General features: G+C 40.3%; 1 protein-coding gene across 1 annotated transcript in view; it reads right to left on the bottom strand.

Annotated features, from left to right (window-relative positions):
• LOC141001985 (receptor tyrosine-protein kinase erbB-4-like) overlaps nt 1-26,203 on the bottom strand; it is a 182,374-nt gene that overhangs the window by 56,296 nt on the left and 99,875 nt on the right. Inside the window, exons 14-19 of the mRNA XM_073473150.1 lie at nt 23,163-23,256; nt 16,437-16,591; nt 13,570-13,614; nt 9,499-9,631; nt 5,160-5,282; nt 2,460-2,558 (exon numbers count right to left, since the gene is read on the bottom strand). Coding sequence (XP_073329251.1) covers nt 2,460-2,558; nt 5,160-5,282; nt 9,499-9,631; nt 13,570-13,614; nt 16,437-16,591; nt 23,163-23,256 — 649 coding nt within the window. The remainder of the gene's footprint in view (nt 1-2,459; nt 2,559-5,159; nt 5,283-9,498; nt 9,632-13,569; nt 13,615-16,436; nt 16,592-23,162; nt 23,257-26,203) is intronic.

Below are 26,203 nucleotides of genomic sequence, written 5' to 3'. Positions count from 1 at the left end.
CTGGCCTGTAGTCATTATTTCCTTGAGGACAAGGCTTTTTTGGGAACTGGCATTTTAATAGATTTTTCCAGAGCTCCAGCACTGTGTGTCTACATAGAGAGCTGAAATAATCCATTCATGTGCTCCTCGGATGATTCCATTTCCCGATTTGGGAAGTTGTTCTCCTGACTTTGGTGTGTTCATGTGCATTCATGTGCCGTTGCTTTGTTAATGTGCAACACTTTAAAAACATGAGTAACCATATATGGACTGATTAGCACTTTTAATTAGCAGCATTCCGATTTGACCAAATCTTATTCTGTCTGTTCATTAATCATCTTTTTACATATCCAATAAATGCTTGAAGAAAAAGCCAGTGGGAAAGAGGTAGATCTTTATGAAAACACAAAAGGCCTTGCTCATGTTGTGCTTTTCATACAGTTTCTTGAGAGAGTTTTCAGCCTCCCTCTTGCAATTTCTCATTTTGCCGTCTAACAAAATTACAACCAAATGAAATCATAATGAAACAGGATTTTTATTTAAAATTGTCACTTCAGTAATTCTCTATGAATTTAAAATGAAATTAAGTGTGCACCAGTGTTATCTGCTGCTTTAACAAACCTAAATTGCCTGTGATGTTTTCAGTTCAGTACATGAAAAAGGTGAACCAACACACATTGACTGAATTTGTTTGTGGTTTTCAAACACTTTTTTAAATTTGTAACTGTCTCAAGAAGTGCTTAATAAATAAGGTTTAATGTCACAGTTTACAGTATGTATCGTATTAGTTTATGTATTGTATAGTTAAAGTGTATATCTTTGGGAATGCTCTCGTCTGTTTCATACTCATAATTACTGAGCAAAACATTAATGAAAAGAACAGAACATAATCTCCTTCATGCACAGGGGAAAACAGAGTTGCTGAATGCAGTTTCCAAGGACAGGCCACAAGGGTTTATCCTGCTTTAGTGGAAACAAGCCTTGAGCAGGAGTTTGGCTTTCAAAAGGAATGCGTACTGTAGCGTGCCCTCCCTGACTGTAGCCACTATTACGATTACATGCACACACACAAACACACACTTGCAAACACGTACATGCATGACGATCTAGCTCTGTGTGACACTCTAGGCTCTTGTTTGGCATCGGCAGCAGTGAGGTGGCATTGGCATGTTGTTGGTGGGCCCAAGATTTTGTCCCATTGCTGTTTAAATAAAGCAGTCTCACGCGCGCGTGCACACACTCACACACACATGCTAAAGGACAATCAATCCTCGGTGACATTCTTCAAACAGTCGGTGGCAGCTGAGTGTGGCCTGCGGCCAGAAGGTCAGCAGTCAGATATCCCACTCCAACTGGGAAAATATGGATGGTTAAAGTAAATGAATGGCACTCTTTTTCCCAGTGTAACTACCACTGATGTTCCCTTCGAGCAGAAGCTGAGCCCCCAACTGCTCAGCAGTCAATAACTGTGGAAACATGAAGGGAACTGGATGAATATGAACTTAGGTATCACTGGAATATGTAGGTGGCTTTGTGTCATGATATGCACTCACAGGGAGACATTCATATACGGTATGCAATTGCAGTTTTTTGCATGTATGTTTGCTGGTACATGAATATGTATTTGCTTAAAAATAAACAACTCCATCCCTCTATATACAGTGTTTTCATATCCACTGTATCACCTCTTTTGTCCCCCTTTATCTGGTGCTCTGATTGTGAGACAAACCCTAAAAGCAAATGAGGCATTAAATTAAACACACGTAGGAGATTCATCAAAGATGTCCTGATAAAAATAGAAATGCTAACACTCCAAAACTCTTCCTCTTAGACTGTCAAACTAAGTGCAAAACATGAGTGCAATTGGGTCGCTTTCAATGTGTGTGCGTGCCCGCGTCTGGATGTGTACGCGAGTTGATGGGGCTTATTTCATCTGCATTGCATCATCATAGGGTAATAATTTTGATTTTTTTTTTTTTTTTTTCACTTTTCCTTTTGAAATGAGCCGAGCTGTGAATGTTTTATAAATGGGGCCTTCTGCACTGTGCTGGGAGCCCGTGGCATGGTGTGTGTGTACGTGGGTGTATAGAGGGGTCCTAGGGGCCCCTGATGGTTTCCATTCTGGTGTCTTGAGGGTCTCAACTTAGTTTCCAACAGCCTGTAAGTTGTCTCTTCTTTTAAAAAGTGATGAGGAATCTTTTATTTCTTCTGGTGGCTACTTCTATGTTGGTCATATCCCCAAATTTGACGTTGTGTCACCATAGCAACAATCTCATGATAGGTATATGTTGTATCTGCTATACTGATGTAACCAAACACAGCTCTAAATACTTCCAAATAACAACATACTGTATATCACAAAAAGGTAGCTAATTTCTGTAAATGCTGAGACTAAACTATAAACTACCATCAGAAAAACAATAACATATTGGAATTTATTGTTTTTCTTTGTTTTACTTTCCAGTTTTCAGGATACTCACGTCCATGAACTCCACATTAGCCTTGGGTCCTGTGGCCTCATTTAGGATTTTAATGGCGACAGGAATCTTCACCGTTTCACCCTCTGGGACCCAAATACCCTAAAGAAACACACACACAAACAAACAGATGATGAGTCATTACACTAAATGGAAAGTCACAAAACTCCCAAAAAGTAAATAAAAGAAGGACGTTAAAGGTTTGAACAGGAGGAATATCAATTAATAAATTGAGGATTTTCCACCCCAAATTCAATTTTGTCAGCTTTCTTAATCACCATCTTCCATATTCTCATTCTTCCAGTGTTCTGCATGCTTAATGATTAAAGGTTATTTTGTCCTTCAAAAAGACTTGGGCAAAAGTATTTAATCATTTTGAAGTGTCTAATTTCAGATGGGATTAAAGTGATTTAGCAGCTGCCAAAGTGGTCAAAGCATTTAAAACAGGTGTGAAATGGAGTGCCTCTCAACTTTTCTTGTTCCAAACATGTCGCACCATTATTCTGCCCTGACATCGCTACACATCTCCAGTGACATCAGCTGTAATTTCAATGTGAGGCCTCATTTTGAAAGACTGTCTTTCTATCTGATCTTGTATGGATGGTTATTACTCAGCGGAATGAATTATTGTTTTTTTCTCTGACAAAGTCTTTTGTAAACACCTCAATATTTGAGCAATATTTCTGTAGCTGATTGTTACATTGCTTTGAGTGAATAATGCATCTCACCACTATGTTCTATCCAAATTAAACTCATTGTGCTAAACAGTTAAAAATACAACACAAGATGACATGTTGTTACTGATCGCCCCAGAAGGAGACTGCTGTGTTTTATGAGCCCTTTCTAAATGTCTAAAAACAGGCTTTTCTCCTTTTTAATCAACCCTGTGAATGCTAAATATATTTAGATTTCCAAAAATACACCGTCCAATGTAAACCAGACTGTGTTGGATTCCATGACATGCGGGTCAACAACTCCCAGTCTGAGCATCGTTCTCTTCCAGGTTAATTCAGCTGTGCGAGGGGTGTGCAAACGCCCTAGGGGCTCAGTCCTAGGGTCCAACAAATGATGGCGAAAAAAGACTGATTACTGGTTAAAGCTGCCCTGCGAACTAATCAAACATATGTCACATTCTGTTTTTCTCCAAAACCCATCTGTGAGTTTTTCAGGCGTAAAAGCTGTGTTTCATTCATCATTAAATGGTCATAACATAACTTTTGACAAATGCGAGGAAAACAAGGGACATCATACCACCCTCTTGCATTTAACAGACCTGGCCTCTTCAACGTCTTCTTCAGGCTTGCATTCATTATATTTGCGTGTTTGTGTGCCTATGTCATTGTGCACTTGTACAAACAGGAACTTTGCTCCATGGCCCAACTAGTGGTGAAAAACATTCTGCAGCGTGCCAGTTGTCAGTGTCTCCCAAAAGGATATATTTCAAAACATCATGACCACATGACCAGCATAACAGCAATATACATGCTGGACCTAAGTTGTACGGTGGCGTTTTGGTTAGGTTTAGCCAAGAAAACTACTTTGTTAGGTTCCAGAAAACATTGTGGTTTAGGTGAAAATCACAATGTTCTAGTCACTAAAGATACATTATGTTTGTGACGTCTCTTCATTACATTACAAAGTTAAAAAGAAAATAAGTTGACTTCTGGTTTCATTCTGGACACAAACAGTGGTCTCCTGATTGAAAGTCCTGCTTTTTTAACCCGACCATCCATCCCCAACCTAGTACCTCTACGGACTTCTCACTCTTTATACTACTTCACCTCACTTCCTCCTTTGTAGCTGTAATAATTACTACAGCCACTAGAGGTCACCGCCTAACAACAAATGTCCATATGGGTCGTAACGAGCTGCTTTCATTTTTTACCTTTACGGTCGTTTTTTCTGATGAGAACAGCCTCAATAAGAGAATTTAATTAGAGGTATTTTGGAGAATAAAGCCGCAAAGCAAAACACTCTATTTACAAGTCGATCTAAATGCTCACTCTCAACATTTGGCATGACCTCTGAGTTGTGCCTGAAATAATAACATCATGCAATGAAGCAGCTGAAGTGATTCGGCTGACTGACTGTTCTCAGCAGCAACAAACTGTAACTCATCCCCAAGATGATGCAGTGGAAGAGATTTAGATGCCTCTCTAATGTCTTCCAGCCACCAAGGAAAACTGTCTGTGTCCTCGGGCCATGAGGCTCTGAATGGATTCTTACATGCCTAGAGGTTCTTGGACATTCCCCAGAGAAAAGTGCAGAATGTTGCTTTGAAAAAGGACAGCTGGGCTCCTGCTACCACACCTCTGACCCAGAAATGTGCAATAATGTGAGTGGATGGATCTACAAAGTGACAAATGATGATTTCAGTTAGAGAGAGAGAGAGTCTGTTCTTTTCCAATTCCAGCTGTGTCGTTCTCCACCTCTTCTCAACCAATCATCACACTGGTGGTGACCTCAGCTCCCTCTTATTTCACTGTAACCCCAGGGGTCTCAGTGTCTGCTATTACTTATTCTTTTCATCCCCCGCCTCCAGCCTTCCATCTCATTTCCTGTCATTAATGATCCTGCAATATGTCTCCCTTGTCGTCTTCTTTTTTTCTCCAAGATCTCACATCATGATCTCAAATTTAGGAGTACAATAATTCATCTGGCCCTGAACAAACTGAAATATGTTTATTTTTGTGTGCGTGTTACCTTGTAAACAGTCCCGAAGGCCCCAGAGCCGAGGATCTTGACCCTTTTGAGTTCTGTCTCTTTCAGGATGCGAAGCTGGGCCTGGTTGGGTGCTGTTCCACTTGGTGTTAGAGGTTCCACAAGCTAAAAACACATTGAGTGAGAAAAAAACAAAAACATTTAATCAGTAGGTAGAGCACAAGCTCCGTGCAATGAGATACACTCTTTCTTCACGAAGTCCTTTTTACTAGATACACAGTCGTATAATCCTTTCCACCAACAAGTCATGATTTATCATAGGGAAAATACTGAGACAGGTTTGGTCAGATTACTTAAAAATGAAGTCAATTACTGAGTACAAATTGCATGGTATTTTTTGTAATTTGTAACATAATCCATCGGATTAGAGAAAATGAAATCTAATCAGAATACTTTTGGGTGACTTCAAAATCAAACATTGCCTCTAATACTAGAAAATGGAGTTCCATGGAGAAAGACCTCTATCACTACATGTTACACCACTCATAACTGCTTCACCATGATTTAAGATCACCAGATCTGTAACAGCATACCACAAGGACAACAAAACAATGCAGATGGAATCATAATATCCATTGTTGTGGAAGAATAACATATTTTTTATCATAGGATCTGCATCAAATTGTGTTCTTTCATAGATACCAGCCATGTAAATATGCTGGATTTGTTTAATCAAGATCAATGCATTGTTCCCTGTGAAATTAATTAAATATATTTAGCAAATTTCTTGACGTTATCCAGACAGATAGACAGACAGACACACAGACAGACAGACAGGTAAACACCTGTTTCAAAGTTTTAGTTCACACTATAATAGGTGTCACCAGGACCACATGTTGTCATAATGATACACACACACAGGCTCACAAAGTGGAAATGTTACCAGCTGACGATGGTAGTTACCCATTTATTCAAATGTAACATGGGCTGATTAAAAGTTAATGTTCTGTAATCTGATTATGTAATCACAATTTCATGCTATCCATTACTAATCAACCCTGATTTAACTGCCATTTAACTTTCGGAGAGTCATGGGAACACTAAACACTTCATTGTTCAGGTGTATACACATGTCCAGGTAAATCTAATAACCACTTTTACAGGTGATGTTTCCACCTAACATACCTCAGTTAAGTGAAAACGAACATTTAAGACCATTGCTAATATTCACTACGTGCAAGCCTGTCTCTTCAATCAGTGGCAGAAAAAGGTTGTTGCTAAAAACTGTGACCTAATTTCCAGGAATTCCTGCTGTGAAACGCAGCTTTCATCATAATTGATCAACAATTGCGTTGGAGTTAAATGAAATGAGTTTTTTCTAAAAATAAAATTGTGAAATTCCATTGCAACATTTACTATACCTCATTAATTTCGCAATTTTTGTTAATCTCATCACACATTTTGCTCCCAAATACATATTCTTAATTAGAAACTGCCCAGTACTTCAGGCGAGAATGACTTTTTCTCCAAACACCGATGTGCCGCTACCATTTCAATAACACAAGAGAGAAATGTAATGCGTGAACAGACGAGGGAGATGGAGGAAGGTGGACGAAGAGCGAAAGAAAGAGGTGGGGGAGGTGGATAATTGTGGAGCCTGAGAAGGAGATGACACTTTTGTTGTCTCATTACTGCTCAAGTGGAGGAACGAACAGATTTAACAGCGAGCGAGGGGGAAACATTATATGAGGGGAGGGACGGAGGCAGACGTGGAGTGGGAGAGGAACTGTGGCAGGAACAACAACAGCAACAAGACAGCGATGGAGGAGCGAGCGGCTGAATTAGTCAGAGGATGCAGAAGCAGAAGGGAGGGAGCAATATAAGGAGAATTAGGCAAAGAGTGGAAGATTAGAGAGGAGGGAGGGAGGGGAGTGTGGGCAAGGAGAAGGAAACACAGAGCGAGAGTGTAAATCAGGCTGGCTGTGGTCGGCAGCTTCTGTCCTCTGGCTCATGGTTACCATTTGATTAAAAAAAAATAGCCATTCTTCATTTAAATGGAATAACAAATCAGCTTCTGCAGGGTGGAAACAAGAAGGGCGGGGGCCACACACACACACACACACACACACACACACACGCACACACACAATCACACACGCACACAATACAGATGTCTCGTCCATACGCACACATACACACTACTGGATGCCATTCCAGCGTGCAGGGCGCTGTCCAGCATTACTGGTGCTGAAGATGCTGAGGCTGTGTAGCAGCATATTGGAGCTGTCCAACGTCTCACTCTACAAGCCAGTGCTGAAACCCAACCAAGAGAACCAAAACTTTTTGTTTTTTTTTATTTTACTGCAGCTGAGACACATCTCATGCCAGGGACAACAGAATGATGAGGAAGTATGAATGTACTAATATGGTTTAGATTGTTTAGACATCACAGAATTGGTTAAAAAGTTAAAGGAGACATGTTATGCTCTTTTCCAGGTTCATAATTTTATTTTGGGTTACCACTAGAATAGGTAATTGTGTCGGAATGCATGTGTTTAACCAAAACAAAAAAAAGTAGAATTTTCAAGACTCAGCAACGGCATAAGTGTCAGCCGTATCGAAATATATGAGTGTAATAATAAGCCATATCAGTGCTATTTGGTCATTATAGAAGCTATCAGCAGCTACACTTGACTGATACTTGTGTGCTCTGAAGAGAGAGAAAGCAGTGAAACAAGACCGAATTCTCACCACAGCACAATGAGTGCATTAGATGATGTACTCTTCTCATTTTAACACAAAGGAAGATTGCTTTCTCCTCTTTTAATGGCGCGGTCCCTTACCTATACCGAACACAAGTGTCCTCTCCACTATGCTATGACAAAGTCAACACCTGAGCCTCAGAGCTTCTGACACACTCTCCTCCTCCACAGTCCCCATCTGGAGACACAAAGTCTCACTCTCTTTTTCTGTCCCAGTTTCTCTCATGTTGTACAGTATGTACGACCTAACAGCACAGACATTTCAGAAAAACGTCCTCGGGTTTTTGCAAATGTAGAACTCTTGCTAAGTACATTTGTCTAATTCTAGTCAAAATATCTCATTACACTTATTGTCAGACAAAATTGTCTAGAAAGTAAGATAGAGGGAATTGTTTTTAGGCAATGTTCACTTGTTCTGTTGGTAGACTGTTATTATCTTTTACTTATTACAAGCAAGAAACATCTTGTACTCTACTACTTTTTCTTACTTATTTTGGAAGTGGGATTTTTTCAGCGTATATTTTGATTTTGTCTTCTTCTTAAAATTGATACAATATTCGTCCTAATGATTATGTGTTGAATCTTTCACAGATAGTTCTGCCACACTTCCTACTTACACAGGTTTAACATTTTAATTTTCACCTCGACCACCTACCAATGGCCTTTAAGTTGTTTATGCCTCATTTCTTGTGTCCATATGCAGCCTCTGGATATGAGTCCTCAATATACTGTCAGAAATGGGGGTACAATAGGAGTCCATTTTGTCTCCCAAGGTACAGTATACACTAATGTAGCCCCTAGGGCTAAATATTCAAACTCAAGGTAACTATGTTTAAGGGCTAAAAAAGTTATTAAACAGTAAAAGGTACATATATGTACTATATGTATGTTCCATTTTTTAAAGGTAAATGTGTGTCCTCTTAAATGAAGTTGCCACCAGAGGTACAAGACTGGACTCTTTAAGGTACAAATAAGTACCCGATGTTAAGGTTACAACAGCTGTACCTTAGAGGGTACTGCCCCGATGTACCCCTAAAGGTACAAACATAAATGTTCTTTTCTGACAGTGTAATAAAGTGAAAAGAAATGCATTTGCCTGTGATAAAATAATTTCTTTTAGCAAGCCAATCTGATTTTAGAAGTCCTGCCAGTACATTTATTTTAGTCAGGATTACTTATCTTAAGCACAATATAATACATTAAGATTCAAATAAGTAACTCCACTGTATAAAGTGTTATTTCAAGAAAACTGCAACAGGATTCAGTTATTGCCTCACAGCGAGAAGGTTGTGGGTGTGAACCTGCCTGCCAGCTGTGGTTGTTCTTTGAGACTAGATACTTGAAAAAAAATGTCAAGAGAAAGTTTGCTGTTCTGTCAGCAGAAATGTTTTTCATTTTAAGTAATCCTTCCCTGATTTTATTGCTTTTTTCTTGTTTATGAGAGCTGCATAGGTCAAATCTGGACTTACGTAGGCTAAAGTACAAAAAGTGCCATGCAAATGTCACCAATGTCCTCTGATTCTCAGTCATGCACAGTCCCCGGACACTTTATCTGCCCGTGCCACAGGCAGCAACTCCTCCCTCCTCGTAATATGTTTTTCATCTACTACCCCGCTCACCTCTGTCTCCAGGAAACGACGGAGGGCTCTCTTTTTCTTAATGTTCTTCCGCCGCACAGACACTGCCACGCTCAGCACCATGATCACCACCATGAAGAGGCCGCCGATCACCCCTGCTGCAATCAAAGGGGTTCTGGAGGGAGAGATGAATAAAAATAAGTAGTTGATTAAGACAGAGGAGGATACAGGCTTTGAAAAGGCATCATGTAATCACTGGTAGGACAGAGGTGGTGACAGAGGGTTGAGTTGAGTAGAAGTAGAGATGATGAGGACAGAAAAAGAAAAAAGTTGGCATTATGTTTATACCCCTGTGTACACACATCAAAAAACAGGCAAGAAAATAAACAGACACAAAAAAACATGTTTCTAAAGTTCAGGCTTATGTGGGTGATCCTTAAAAAACCTCCTTCACCTTCAGTGATTTGTACATTTTTTCGCTAAGCTTCATCTGGTAACAAATATCCGTCTCATTAAAATCGTGGCTGAGATCAAAAACATGGAAATAACCATCAAAGTGAATTCTCAGCACCACACCGCCGCTGTCATTTGAAATCAAGCCTCTCAATACTTTTCCTGATGTGCTCCCCGAACTCTCCTCAGAGTGGCTGCAGAAATAAGTAAGAAGAGTTGGCTATCCAGGATACCAGATGACCTCCCGTTTTTTTTTTTGCTGTAATTGGAGGAACTTAATTTGGTCAAGGCATACTGAGACTCTGTCCAAACTCAGTAAAAAAAGCATTTTATTCAGGACTGTATATCACAGTCTGCAAGGTTACACCCCATAAATGTTATCACAGGCAGCCAGTTTCATGGGAAGTGAAGAACTCCCCCACATCTCTCTCTTTGATTGCAGAGAGAAAAAAATCACTATTTTGGGGATATATAATGTGCGATGGCAAAGTTCTGGTGAGAACTAGAATCTGACCTACAAATCTGCCAGGTGGACATATTGGCCAATATATTCTTAGTGCAGATATGTCAGTACCGATAACTAATAAGACAAAGTGGGAAATAAAATTGTCAGATTTGTTTGTGGTAGCGTGTCAACTGTGAAATGTCCTGCTGAATATATATCATGGTCACAATTCTTTGTAGGAATAGTTCAAAATATGCTTCTTGATTGTCACGCGGTGAGTTAGAAGAGAAGATCAGTACCACTCTCATATCTGTCTATTAAATACGAATCTAGAGCCAGGAGAAGGTTAGCTTAGCAGTCTAAAGCCGACAAATTAACACGTTTAATTCTTTCCTAAATCAAGTTGTTGTTTTTTTACACTTTCTTTCATTGTACGATTAAACAAATAAATGTTTAGAGGTGCTGTGAGGGAATTTCTTTTAATTTTGGTCAAAGCCAGGCCAGCAGTTTCCCTGTTTCCAGTCTTTAGGCTAAGCTAAGCTAACTGTCTTTTGTTTGAAAAGCGCGCTTGTAGTTGTACGTCCTGCTCACCTGTGTTCCCGGTGTTCTGTTTCCCTCCTGTGTTCCTGTGCTCCTCCCCAGCCTGAATTTGTCCCAACACCTGTCTCACATCAGCCTTGTTAGCACAGCCCTGTTCCCAGTGTCTGTGCACCTGCACCACATTCCCTCATTATTATAGTTTGTATTTTAGCCTGAGTTGTTCCATCACTCTTTGTTGGTTCGTTTCCATGCACGCATCTCCTGTGCTCCTGTGCCTGATCCCCGGTCCTTGTGTGTTCCTTGTGATCCTGATTTGTTTCTCATGGTTTTCTGGTTTGTCCTCAGTTTTGTATTTCACTTTATTTTTTTCCCCTTGGACTTTTTTTTGCCTGCCTTTTGTAACTTGCTTTTTGGATTTTGGATTTCACATTTGACATCCGCTTATTAAAGCTGGCTTTTTGTTTTCAACCTGCCTGCCTCTGTGTCTGCATTTGGGTCCTATTTTGAACTGTGACAGTTACAGCATATAAAATCAGGAGGTAATCCAAGCACATTATATTATATATTGTATTTTAGTATACTTTTCAGATCACATACTTCACATAAAGTTCATTTGTTTGCACTCTTCAATAATAACTCAAGCAAAAGGACCATTAATTGCCAATGTTGGAAGAAAAAGCAACAAATGGCCGTAAGAAAGGCGTACCAATTATTTGATGAATGACCAAATGTTCTTATAGCATTAAGACCCACTGTAGATGGCTAATTCAATCTCCACGCTTCACGTACATGCTCTTTCCAACTGACATTAAAGGAGTCTGATCTGAGTGATCAGATGAAACTTAGCCGTACTATTAAGGCACTCAAGACATACAGTTCTAAAGATCACCCAACACGCCACCTTTGTACGTGGTCAGCGATGCATTTGACCAGATTAAATGAAATGATTCCACACCATTACTCAAGAATCTAGAAATGCATGTGCAAAGAGCCAATCGGGGAACAGAACAGAGAGATTGATGGCAACAGGCAGCTCTGATACTTTTGAATCAATTGGGAAAGGTACTGCCAAAAGGAAACATGCTAGACGAGGCATTACTTGTCAGTTTCATCAGACTAAATACTACATAACTGACAGGAAGTGATTAATCCAGCTTAATCAGATACGCACACAATCCCTCCACAAGCTGTATGTTAATGCCAGGTGGAGCGATGGCCTTTGAAGGCTTAGAGTAATCATGTCTTTCTGATAAGCCACTTTCAGCCGTGCTCAAAAGCCAATACCTCCAACAGGTTACAGATTTACAAGATGTGTGACACTTCAGAGCAGGCAGCTAAGCCTGGGGTTAGCTGAGCATCTACTGCTATATCCTATCCACAGCTACTGTATTGGAGATCTGATAAGGGCTGATCTGTGCACCGGGTCAGCTGATAGCTACATTCTCCCGTCGGCGGTGGTTCCCCTTCATTCTGTTGGCAGAGTCCCAAAGACTGTTTCAGGAGGGATGGTTTCTCCAAAGGGTGTGAATTTTTGGTATCTATCTTCAGCATCCAGTGGCCCTCAGAAAAGGCCTTAGGAAACTGAATATTGATCAGTAAGTACTAAATAAATGTTTATCAGTTTGTTTGACCCTTGTTTGATGCCATGGCAGCCTCCTGAGAGTGCTGCAAGATAATCGAAATGTTTTTTTTTCATTTTTCCAGTTTAATGTTCTCTCCCAACCCAGTCACCAGATTAGATGATGGTGAAGTACATATCTGCAAAACCACAGATAAGTTAAAACTTTATGTTTGTTTAGGCTCAATTGTAATGCTCATGTTTTGCTCTGGTTAGGTTTAGGCACAAACACCACCTGGTTAGGGTTAGGAAAACATCATGTTTTAACTTAAAAAAAACTGTTTTTGTCGCTACAGAAATGGTTGGAGATGTCCCGAGGTCTCGTTAAATACACACGGTTCCGTCACTACCAATACAGCTGTAAACTGTCCCGAACTGTCCTAAAAATCTACAGTGGTTTCACTGTCCCATGTCCACATATGAAGGTCAGGTGAACAGCATGTAATGTCAACGTGATATGATACGTTTTGTAGAAATAGTCCGTAGCCTATGAGACGTACAAATCTGAACATGTCTGTAGTTTGCAAAAATGTTAACAGCCAACATTCTATCCTGGTGACCGGGCTTCCTGTCCTGTCCTCTGGGCCCTATCTTTTTTGAGTGCATTGTTGTCCAAATACACTAGTAAGTTCTGCTGTGTTGGCTACTCAGCCTGCTTTGTTTTCCTTTTTTTAGATCATCCCCAAAACGCAACCCAAAATTCTCCACTTAATGCCAAACTGTTTCTTGTATTACATCCATTTGCTGTAAACTGTTAGCGGCGTTTTGCCCCACTATCGCCCCCAGGCTCAGAGTGAAAGCTAAAGCGCTATCAATTTATCAAGAACCAGGCAAATTGCTTGCACACACACACACACACACACACACACACATAAACACACAAGCATGCACGCACAGAGAGGCATTAAGGACACTCGCAGGGATTTTGGGCCTTGGAGCAAGCCATTAATCAGAGAGTTTACTTACTGTGAGTGTATGTGTGTGTATGTGGTGTGTGCTGTTGTGTTGTGTTTGTATACTGGAGAAAAGAGGCAATTCGTAGAAAAGAATTTTGTACCTGTCCATCCAGCCAATGCAGTCCTGCAGTCTTGGTCCAATGCACCTAAGTAAACAAATACAAAATGAGCAAATAAGTTAAACAAACCACATTTAAAGTTTGCAAATGGTTGAAAACAGAAACTAATGGTTCCAAAGGACCCATGTTGGACATTATTAAACAAAACTATGCTTTTTCCCTCTGTCCTGCTTCGGCTTACCTGCAAATTTCTCCCAAGGGGGATCAATAAAGGAACATCTTATCTTATCTTATCTTATCTTATCTTATCTTATCTTATCTTATCTTATCTTATCTTATCTTATCTTTTGTGAACCACTTTACACAAGATTTGGGTATGGAACAAGTATAAACCCATGTTGAGGACACCCATTGGTTTATGGACCACTGTTTCGAAGCCTTGAGTTTTGTATTATGGCTGCCACCATCTTGGTTTTTTGGAGCCAAAAGGGACCAAATTTGGATGAGAAGGTCGAGCTGGGATTGACATCCTGATTTGATCTGACCGAGAACCCAATCCCTGCTTTAAAACCCACCATGCTTTGATGTATAAATGGGACCACAATTGACAAAATGAGCATCATGCTGTATTAAAGAAGACTCGAACTAGCAATTGAGACTGTAAACTCATGAGGAAACTGTTCACTGGGGTAATAAATCGAGAAGAAGGGTAATTTTCTCATAAGCTTACATACAATCAGAGTTCTTTTTGCAAAGTCCATACATCCTGGCCTCTCATATTGAACGGACAATAAAACAGTGCTCTATGGTGATAATCAGTAATAAGTATATTACATCTTGTTGTAATGAAGAAGACTTGAAATAGTGATTTAGACTATAAATTCATATGGAAACTGTTAACTTAGGTAATAAATCCAGTAAGAAGTTTGGTCATTTTCTCATAAGCTTACGTACAATCAAGGTTCTTTTTGCAACCAGTGGATTCAGTCCCTGCTGGCCATTTGAAACATCGCTTTTCAGACCCTGAAGCTCTGCCCACTATTTATACAGTCCATGATATGATACTATAGTCCATACATCCTGGGCTTTCATACTGAATGAAGAAGACTAAAACAGAGCTCTATGCTGTTATTACATTTTTGCAAAGAATATTTGCCCTCAGTAGCCTTTTTAGACGTTGCTAGTTTGATTATGCAACCCATGTGATGCAGGACTCTGGAGGTCACTGATGCTGAGTGAAATAACACTTTTAAAGCAGGAATACTGAATTACAACACACATTTTTGGCAGCCTTCACACATTACTACTGTAATAATACATAAAAAAACCCTCACATTTAATTACCATTTACTACACGCTAGGAAATAAAAATGGTCAGAAATATGAAATACTGAATGTGCCATTTTCAAGTAAAAAATCTAAAAGGAAAATAATACATTTCAATAGAAAAATGTAGTTAGACTTAAAGTTAATTATTTTCTTTTTCAGTAGTATTGCACATATGTTTTGAATTGTTGTTGCTGGCTATACATTTTCCTGTGGTGAAAGTTCAATCGCTGAATGTACAGCAACTACACTGAGAGAAATACTGTAGTCAGTCTGTCCTAAAAAGCATATGCATTAATGTTGAGGTGCTTTGAGTAAAGACGTTCTTTCCATGAATCGGAGCACATTGTACATTGTACTGCATGGAATTTGGTGTGCTGCTGATCATATTTCTGAGTCTACAAGCTAACATACTGTAACAGACTATCTATTTCTGTTATCCGTCCATTACACCCTGCATTGCTGTCTGTCAAAACATATAATGTCTGTGTGCAGGTGTTAGCATGAGACGTGATGTCACAGTATCTCCTCATCTTTTTCATACCTCCCTGACAAAGTGCAGCAGTGCAAACAACTGAGATTCCACCATAGTCTTTCTTTTTTCTCCTTATACCTCCATCTCTTTCTATCTTTCTTTTCTTTTCAGTTCATTTCAATTCAATTTAAAATTCAAATCCAGCCTTGTCCAGTGTCAAAGACACATAAAGACAGCGAGAAGTTTACTTTCTCTGTTCAACTATAAGCTTTACAGTAAAATCAAAAGGGTAGATTGTTGTTTTAAAGCCACAGGCTGGTAAAGCACCAGACAATAGCATTATCAAACCCATGTACTTTCTTGATGCCTGTGGGCAAACCTGAGATGTAAAGCGAGTTCTGACTCAGAGCAGAGCTACGTTGTCTTGTGAAGAAAAGCAAAGATCCTGTGTTGATGTTTCAAATCTCCCATGTGCGTTTGAAAGACTTAAGAACAGTTCCATAATTTGGTGGCTCTTTTGAATGTTTAGTAGTAACGGAGAGTAGTTTCCTCCCCGTCTCTGTCCCTCTTTGTCAATCCCTCTCTGCCTCTCTCTCCATCCCTCGGCTTGTTTTTTTGAGAGGTGGCTCTGCTTATGAAGCTATACCTGTGACAACGTGTCAGCCTGGTGTTTTCCATTTAAGACAACATTGTTATGCTCAAGCGAGCTAGAGGCTGTCACTCAGGAGAGGAGAAATAACACACGAGAAAGTGACATAAACTCCCTGTGGAGTTAAATACAAAATGATGTCTTTCCAACCCTTGTTGAATATTACATTGAGCGATCAGTGGCTAGTGAGCAATGGAGAGTGGCAAGGTATTTCACTGACTCCTCTCACTTCCTTTGTACCTATCCTCTCTCTCTATCTCTCTTTACTAGCAAGATGTTGGGTTATAATATAATGTAAGATGTTGGGCTCTCAATAGCTAGCTAGCAAGAAAGCACGTTAAGTGAGCAAAGTTTAGTCGACAGGCTGATGATGAATGTCTGTTGTCATGAAAGGAAAAGAGAAATGTCTTTCTTTGTCCTGCTCGAGACCTCTGACCACTCAGTCCTGACTCTACTCACCCCTGGGTGCAGTTGGAATGGCAGGGATGGCACTCATTGTTGGCCTCTGCGTACTTGAAGATGAAGCTGTTGGCGCCTTGCAGGCCATCGGGACACTTTTCCACACAGTTAGGACCATCCTTGAAGTGGAGGCATTTCACACAATGCTCTGGGCCCTATGGATAGCAAGAAACAAGAACAGCATTGTATTCTCAGATGCAGATTTTCATTTTGAAAACATAAGAGTAGTTATGAAGACATTGTATATAATAGCCTTACACATAATCATTAGCAAGGTTGCCATTTGTCAAGGCTTGTTTGCCATGTTTTTTTGTGTGTGTTTTGGGCAGCTTTCCAATTAGTGGCAGTCATGTTTTCACTTCCTACAAACTTTTTCATGTCAGGTAAATTGGGAGAAAGAAAACATGTCTTTTTGCAGCTTTCTCTCATAAATGTTTAGGTGACAGTTTTCACTCCAGCTGATCCCAAACTTCCTGTGCATAGAGAGTATACACTGCCGCTATCTATACCTGACATCATGTAGTCGGGCATACCGGACAAATCTTTGGCGTCACAAATACAGGGGATGAGATATGCGCTGTAGCCGCAGTTTGTAATGTGGACTGATTGATGAGTATGTTTCATCAATAACCTGCCAAGTGCAGGTTTCCAAGCAGCTTTATAGATTGAATTGTTGTGCTTGCATCGGTGTAACAGTAAGAGCCGGAGAGCGAAAGAGAGATAACAGCGCGAGGCGAGAGAAAAAGAAGTATTGTAGAGTAATAAGGGAAAGTGAGGGAGAGAGAGAGGGAGAGAGTGGACGTGGATGCAGAATAACAGCAAAGGGCAGAGGCAGCGAGAGTGAGCCAGATATAGTGTGAGTAAGAGAAAGAAAGAGCGACGAGAGAGAGAGAGAGAGCAGACGAGACGCATAAAGCAGTGTGAGCGGAGCAGGCAGATAATAACCATCGCTCACAGCACACACAATGACCATAACAATCCGCCTAGAACAGGATTTATGGAGCTAATATAGGCGAGGGAGGAGGTAGGGGAGGAGAGGAAGAGAGGCGAAGAGCTCTCCCAGACAGGCCTCGTATCATCAACAGGCCTAAAGAACATCTCATTGACAAACAACACAAGTGCACACACACACACACACACACACACACACACACACACACACACACACACACACAGACACACATCTAACACAGTGAGTGGAAATGAAATCAACAAGCATCCTTTTGAATCACATATACACTTACGTGGATGTCCAAATTGCACACAAACAATTATTAAAGCATTAACACACACACACATGCACACACACACACACACACAAGCACATAATGTTCTCGGTAAACAAGGGGCCATCAAGGTAGGAAAGATGATAGCGAAGGCAGATAACTATCCTCTGGCAAGTGGAAGAATGTGTGTGAGTGCTTGTTCATGCATAACCTGAAGTAGCGTCTGTGCGTGGCCTTGCATGCACACATGTCCGTGTGTGTGAGCGCGCATACACTAATTCCTCTGCGTGTGTTCTTTGTAGCTTTTGTGTGAACATACATTCACCCCGGTATAATTATGCAAACTCAAAGTCTCGCTGCTCTCCCTGGCTTCAGCATGGAGCCTGGCACTTGGAGTGTCTTCCCACCCGTGGGTATTGGTGTGTGCGTTTGTATGCATGTACCCAATAATCCCGTCACATCAGCAAGCTAAATTATGTGACAGAGCAAACAAACAGTGTTCGGTCCAGCAGGGGTAGTGGGACATTCAGGAAAATGACAGGAGCACACAGTGTTGCGACCAAAGTACCCTGCTGTAAATTTAAATTGGTCTGCTCGTGTGCTTAAAGCTGAAGTTTGTGTGTGACGCTGTTGGATGTGTGTGTAAATGAGTATTTCTGTTCCTTCTTTTTTTATGCAAAAACCACACTAGTATCTCAGTCTGATTGGTGATTAATCTTTACAGTGTTGGAGCTTAAAGTCAAGACTTTTAATAGGCAGTCACATAAAAAGCTTCTCAAGGCATGATCAGGTACATCAGCAAGGATTTACAACTTATTTTACTGTGTTATAATGCACAGACAGAGTCACCATGCTCCCTATATTAAATACACTCCCACACTAGAAGTCTTAAAAACACATCACACCACAGAATAATCTCAAGCATTAATGGTGAGGTCGAGAGGCAAAAAGCACGGAGACATTTGTATTCTGTGACCAAAATTTGAGAAATTTTATTTTTTAATCAATTCAAAGCAAATATAATGTAATATAGACATACACATACTGTAAATTCAGAAAAGGATTAGGGCCACTGTAAAATAAAATGTAAGTTCTGACTTTTTTTTTCACAATTCTGACTTTAATCTCAGAGAAATAAAGTCTGAATTGTGAGTTTAAAGTCCGAATTCTGGAAAAAAAAATCTGAGTTTTGAGAAAAAAAAGTTTGAATTCTGAGGAAAATGTCTGAATTTTGAGAAAACTCCCAAAAATATATACTACAGTGGCCCTAATCCTCTTCCATACTGTAAGTATGGTTGCTATTTTGGAAGACATTTAACTGAAGATTAAACAGAACAGAAACACTGCTCGTGAGCACAGGCAGTCTGTCACACTCTTAAATAGCACATATGGCAGTGAGCATTACATATCATACAAATTGTGTCTTTTGCAGAAACGTGAGCTATTCAACAGGATACAAGAGCTGAACTGAAGCCCGTAGTGCCTGTTGTGAAAAGCTCCTCCTATCATTCAGCAAGACACATTAACGGATGGGCTTGTTAGAGGTAAAAATGAGCCACTCAAGTTAACAACAGCAACTACTCTAGATCTACAATATGATCATCATCCATGCTGTCCCTGATATACAGCCTGCATTCATGGCTACAGTTGTATCTCCAGTCTCTCTCCACAGAGGGCATTACACCAATCAAATCACTGTGTGTGAGCTATAATGTAATTGCTATGGGCTCTGTGGCCATAACATGATTGCTGTAATCCATTTGTGTGCCTAACGTGCACATGTGACATCTACATGAGGTCCAACAGGTTATCATGGAACATTTCCATTACACACAGCTCGGTAAGTCACACAAACACATGCACAGACGCTAACACGCTTATATCCTGCATGATGTACTCTGCTAGCATATTGAAATTACAGGATGCCAAAATAAGGACATATTCACATCTGAAATCCTTGAGACATTTCGAGCGATGAAGAATCCTCTGCATGGCTCAAAAACAGACAACAGGAATGTGAATAAAGCCTCCTTTGATTTTGCATCTGCTGCCCAGTTTACTGGATTATTTTGTTTGCAGTTTCTGCAAACCGCACTTATGTCTAAGGACCTGTGATAAATGACCTACAGACATTTCCAGCCGTTTTTTGTTGCAATAAAAAACAAAAAATGGCTGCTTTTCAAGGAGACCTGCAGTCGTTCCCAGCAAGTCTTTGTGCGCCAAATGAAAAAGCCAAACCGTGATGCTTTACTAACCCCAGCCAAGTTTTTTTTGCAGCTAAACTTAACCAGAGCATAAGCACAGCTTTGTGACAAGAGAGAAACAGAAAATGCAACCGAAACAAACAGAAAGTTGCAACATAAAGAAACGTCCAGTTTGAACTTATCTGTGGTTTTATTCTGAGATTGGATTGGGTTGTTTAATGACCCAGTCAAGACATAAAAATGCGATCAAAATCAAAGTGTCTCATGTGGGCAAGTGCCTGCTATAAGTTTTTTAATCCGTTTTTCTCAAACTCCTGAAAGACGGCTACAGGTATCTGTGTTTTATTAGTCTCTCCACTGCTCGCCATCTTCCCATCACTTGTCTAAGAAAGCCAAGTGCAGAGCTGTGAGGTATCAAGTGGACTGCCAAGATAATCAAACCAATGAATCTCTTCCAACAACAACAAACACACTCAAGTCAACAGCCGCAGACGTGCTCACTTTGGCCTCTGCTTCCCATGCTTGCACATTCGCACACAAACACTCCAGCGGATCCACAAGTTCCCTCTAAACTATATTGGGCAAACTATCTGACAGGGTGTGATGGGACACAAAAGACAGCACATGGCCCCTCTGGCTTGCATCTGTCTCAAATCATCCCCCTCTATCAAACAGCAAGATAAGATTTTAAGAGAAAGCGCAGGGTCAGGGGCCTCATGTGGCTGTGGGTGTAGAGCGCAGGAGATATGGGCGGAAATGAAGGTCAGGGATTTTTCTTTTTCACGCTGGCATTTTTCTAATGTACAGCTGCTACCAAACAAACTTTCCAAAAGCTTCCGTTCTTCTCTAAGACCTTGTGCAATAAGAAAGGAGTGCGAGTGCCTTTTGGATAAACAACAACATGTACGTCAGCTACTTTTAGAAAATAAAAGAATTACTCTCTTTTGAATTTTGATGGTTCATATGAAATAAAAACAGAATTACACATACGCACACACAGGCACACACACTTACATGTACTGAATACAAATGCACGCCAAATAATGCTGATCGCAGCTCAGACAATCAGTTTTACCTTTGAGTCGGAACATGAGTCATAATCGATAGAACAGCTAAGAGGCAAACTTTGACTGCTAATGCAATAATTAATCATAGTCTAAAGATGACCACAGGGAATGTCTGCAGCTCCATCATTCGGGTTGTGGTGAGTGAAGCGATGCTCTGGCCTTGAATACTTTTCTTTGCACAGAAAACATCAATTTAATCCTTTCAAAAGATTCTGCTGCGAGTTGGTTGAATATACTGGTGGTTTCAGTCTCTTCATGGGATTTGTTGAGATAAATACAGGATACGATCAGCCTTAACCTTTGTACATACTTCCATTTATTGGAAGTTCACAATTATTCAGTGTTGTTGTTAATTATTAATAGTTCATTGAATAAAATAAGCCTGCTTTGTTTAATAGTTCATAGTAATGGTGATAAATATTTTAATTGAATGAGTTAAGTTGTAGTCATTTGTTAGAAAGCCAGCTAATAATCATTTTTATTTAATTCATGTCGATATAAGCATATTATGTAAAAGGCAACGCTATGTAAGCTTTCTGAACAGTGGTGTAGCTGACTGTTGTGTCGCCTGTGTCCCAACCAAAAAGCTGCACTTGACATACCGCAAAGGCTACAGCTAGCTTGTACGTTCTGTGCCTGCGTGAGAAGAAATACCTCTTCCATCCCATCAGGTAGGGGTAGTCCGTATTCCTCTTCAAAAAAGGTAAATCATAAGACTCTGGACTACGGACATACAAACCATTGTCACGATAAAGCAATGTTTTTTGACACCACTCTTGCTAATATAGCCACACATCAAGAATATGTCTGATAAAAGTGAAGAGGTGAAGAGGCAGAGGTGAAGACAAGGGGAAACCAGATTAAATGGGTGAAATCATTGATACTACAGCATCAAGTGGCTTCTCATGCACTTATTCGCTTATCTTAACAGCCAATCAGAGTAATTTCTCTCACTGATAGGCTCCGCGACCAAAAACTCATTGACAAGGGCCGACTAGTGCCAACTGTGTGGGACACACCGCAACAACTAGGAATGCAGGTGACTCAACAGCTCTGACATTGACTGACGGCTGACTGTCAATAACTAGCAAGCAAGTCACATGGTTTTCTTACCATAGAAAGGTTTGCTGAATAGGAGAACTTCACTTTGAATACCCCAGTAAGGAGATACTACAAAACTGTCTTTTATCCTTTTTTACATTGGAGTCCTGTGGAAGTGTTCCTCAAGTGAATGAACATGAGTTAAGCCAGGGCAATCATTGAGCTTCAAATCCTGACATGAGCATTGAAACAGGGTTTGCTTCCTGGTCCTATACTTGCCATTGAAAGATCCCTTCCTAATGCGTAAAAGATATGAGGACGGAATCTGCAGTCCTCATTTTGTGCATTTTGTGAAACTGATAGCAGGCTTTAACCATCTAAGTCGACAAATCGAGTGAATATCTTCCAAATTTACAGCCAGGGATCCGATGTAAGTGAATAGGGACAACTGTGCAAAAAAAATTGTTCAGAGGTTTTATCTGAAGTTAACACAAGGCACAGAGAGTACATACAGTACTGTAAGTCTTTCTAGCAGAATATTCTTTCTTTGCGTACCCTCTGCAGTGTTTCCCCCGAGTTACAGTGGAGGCACAAAAAGAGGGAATATTGTACTTAAAAGGCTGTAACTCTGGAAGATATTAACTTGATTTGTCTTCACTTGGATGGCTGAAGCCTTATCTCGGCTTCAAATTAGCACATTTCTGCACAAAATAAGGACCGTCCCCACTATCACCTCGCATTATGAAGGGATCTTGTAATGGGCAGTGTGAGCAGGAGGAATTATCACAGCAAGCTTTGTTTCAATGTTCATATGGGAGCCTGACTTTTGCTTTTCTGACAGGTTTGAAAAATCCTTAAAAAGATCATGTTTTTATAAACTAATATCAAAGTTCGTATTGATTTACAAAACCATTTTTCATAATTAGCTTGGTATTCACTGCTAGATTGCTTTTGGGCTCTAATATTATGACAGATTTAAGTGCAGTTCACATTTCAATGATGGAATAATACCACCATGTTTTCTTTTTATGTTAAATGCTTTTCCCTCTTTAACGACTTCACAAAAGCAAACATAAACAAACTGCTCAGATGACAGCCTTCTACTTCCGTCTTTATGAAGAAGAGATATGTGAGCGGAATAAACGCCTCAGACTTCCTCACTATTGTTGTCAGTGGCAACAGGCTTACCGGACCGTGGCAGGTCAAAGAGTCATCGTCGGCTCGCTCGCACTGGCCGTCACACTCCACGCACACCGACCCGTTGGCGTACTCTCGAATATCCCTGAAAATGGACGGGAGGGATTAGGACGGGAGGGGAGGAGAGGGTGATACAGGGGTGAGAGATGAAAGGGAGCAAAATGTTAAATAGTGAAATAGAACAAAAACATCGCTTTGTGTCCTCCACCAATATGGATGTCAAGTGGTGAATAGACACACATCTGCTCTCTGTCTCTGTTCTCTACATTCATCCTATGACAGCCCTGTTAATAAGGATACCTATTCTGTTCACCCTGCTGCCACGTGGCAATAGATACAGAAGTATCCGCTGTCATACCTACACTGCAGCTTTCCTCAGGCTGTGAGACTCCTCAATCCATCCTCCGCACTCCCATACAAAAACATGTTTTTTTGCTTTCTTATGTGGCATAAAGGGACTTCAACTCACAACCCTGATGGTGTACGATGACTATTAAATGAACCTTTTGTACCTTTGAAGATGTGGCTCCTTGGTTGCACACATAAAGGGAACACCTCTCATCTGAACAAATAACTCACCACTTTAATCAGACATTGATAAAGTAGTGCTATGTAAGACATGTCTAACCAAAATGATGTGGCTAATAGAAGCAAAGACTGTCTCCGATAATTATTTTTCAGGGTCAGTAAGTGGCAGGAAATGTAAGAGCAAAGTTTACGTTTTGAGGACTCACAAATGATAAACTGAACTGAACTGAACTGAACAAATGATAAATAACACTTCAGTATCACATCAAACCCATTTAACTAACTGAGCAACACAAATCCACAAGACGCCACTTTAAGATCTTTGTAGATGTTGAAAAGGCGTCCACTGAGGAGCCTTCTTTTCGTAGGTTTGGTCTTAGTCTAAAAATCAAGAACAAACTGGTAAAAATTGTCACGGTGCGCCACATGCGGTGGCAGTGTGACCCTTAACGACCTTCAGCACCTGTATGGGGTGAGGGCCATCTCATGGGCAAAGGCAATTGTTTTGGACCCTCAACAGAGGTTTAGTCTCCCCACAGGAAGCACTAACAGGTACAAATTGTCCTTTGTTCTATCTGCAATTGGCTGCGGTGATATGGATCCTGTGCTGTTTGTGTACAATGTATGTAAACTACTCTTTTCAATACATTCTTAAAGGGTTAAAAGTTTTTAGGACAGAATTTTAGACACCTTTTCAACCTCAATTACAGACACCTAAAGAACTTCTTGTGGCTAAAATTAAAGTTCTTATGATGACCCAATTTTACTCCATCCAGCAAACGCTTCAAGGTGGAATTGAAACCTCCATCCTCAACCTCAGTATAAGGTACATGCATTCAACCAAGTGAGCTACCATGGCACCCTGCTGACTCACTTTTGTACCTTTGGCCACTTTTGAAATAATTGCATTCAAAAGTCCTTAATGAATAATTGAGTCTAATCCCGGCTTCATTATTTATTGGCCTAATTTCACACTTTTTCATTGTTTTAGATGTGAAAAACTTCTTAATGTCAACTGCTGTTCCTGATAACAGTGTGCCAATAAAAAAAGGTACTAACGAGAACGATTTCCATTAAAAACCTCCAGTTCTTCGAAATGTATCAGGTGACTCCAAATAAACAGTGTAAAATACAAAATGCCAAATAGAAAAAGCTCAACCTTGCACAAATAACAAAACAAAAAACAAAACAAAAAAATCAAATCACATTATGGCTTCATATTTTCTGGTATGGATGTCAAAATCGGTGGAAGTACATTTTCCATGTACATAGGCGGGCGAAATCACTTGACAACTTATGCAAAGCAAAGAAAAAAATTCAATGGCAATGATCTGTTGAATCCCTGGAAAATACTCATCTCAATGTCAATATGACATTTGTATTTTCCTGAATGTTCTCTTTCAGAGCCTTCTTATTGCTGAACACAAGTTTGAAAATGATCCCTCCCAATCAATAATGTCTGAATCAATTCAGAGTTCAGGATGCCATTTTCAGAGCGAAGAACACAGTCAGAGGGATTGAGACGGACAGAAGGATTACGGATGGATACATTTGTCTGTTTCAATCTGTGAGTATGAGCATTGTTTCTAACAGTGCTGACTTTGGAAATAACGCTCAGAGCATGTAGTCATAGCATCAGTAGGCAGTCTAAAACACACACACACACACACACACACCACACAGACACACACACTCCCGTTACACCCACAGGCATAATAACACTGATACCATCACGCAGGAGGCCAACGCAGTTGAAAGGTGGAGTACCTGCGAGGGTTGCAACGTTTTCAAAAATCAATTAAATTAAGTGCCTTGTTATTCAATTTCTGCAATCCCCTTATAATAGTAGAACACCAGAGTGGCCTCGAAAAGTCATTAAATGTGACCACAGCGCGGCTGAGTTGGCACTTTGCCTTTGTCACTGCAGGACAAGGAGAATGACTTTTAGGTACTTCTCTTTTGGTCAGTGAGGGAAAACAGAATGTTCAATCTCAGCACTAGAGAAAAAAAAAACTGTCGTTGGCCCAGTGGGATCTGAATCAAATTAGTATTAATTATGCTTCATCTGGCCTTCATAAAACCTTCCAGGAGACAGGGGAGGTAAGGCTTTGTCTGGGTGTGTGCTGGTTGAAATAATAAAGGCTGCAGTGTAGCTGGGAGATATCACTGACGCTTAAGACTTATAGGCTATTACATGATGTTCTGCTGCGTTCGGCTTTTTCTGTGTTTCGGTACGTCTGCAACGGGACCAAGATACAGTAATACATTTGCAGCGAATAATAAACCTTTATATGGATTTGAGGAAAAAATGAACATTCATTTCAAACGACTTTCAGACATAATCCGTTCTGCCAAACCTGCGTGTTCACACAAACAAAAAAGTACTGCGTGTGGAACAATAACGTCCAAAATCATTTTGAATGCATATTTTAAACAACCACTGACAAATCCATTGATGTCAGGCACTCAGAGCTCCTCATAATTTTGCTCCAGTCTGAGACATT

Source organism: Pagrus major, chromosome 9, assembly GCF_040436345.1.
Source record: "Pagrus major chromosome 9, Pma_NU_1.0".
NCBI lineage: Eukaryota > Metazoa > Chordata > Actinopteri > Spariformes > Sparidae > Pagrus > Pagrus major.
Note: the sequence above shows the minus strand (reverse complement) of the source record. Positions and strands in the feature narration are given on the sequence as shown.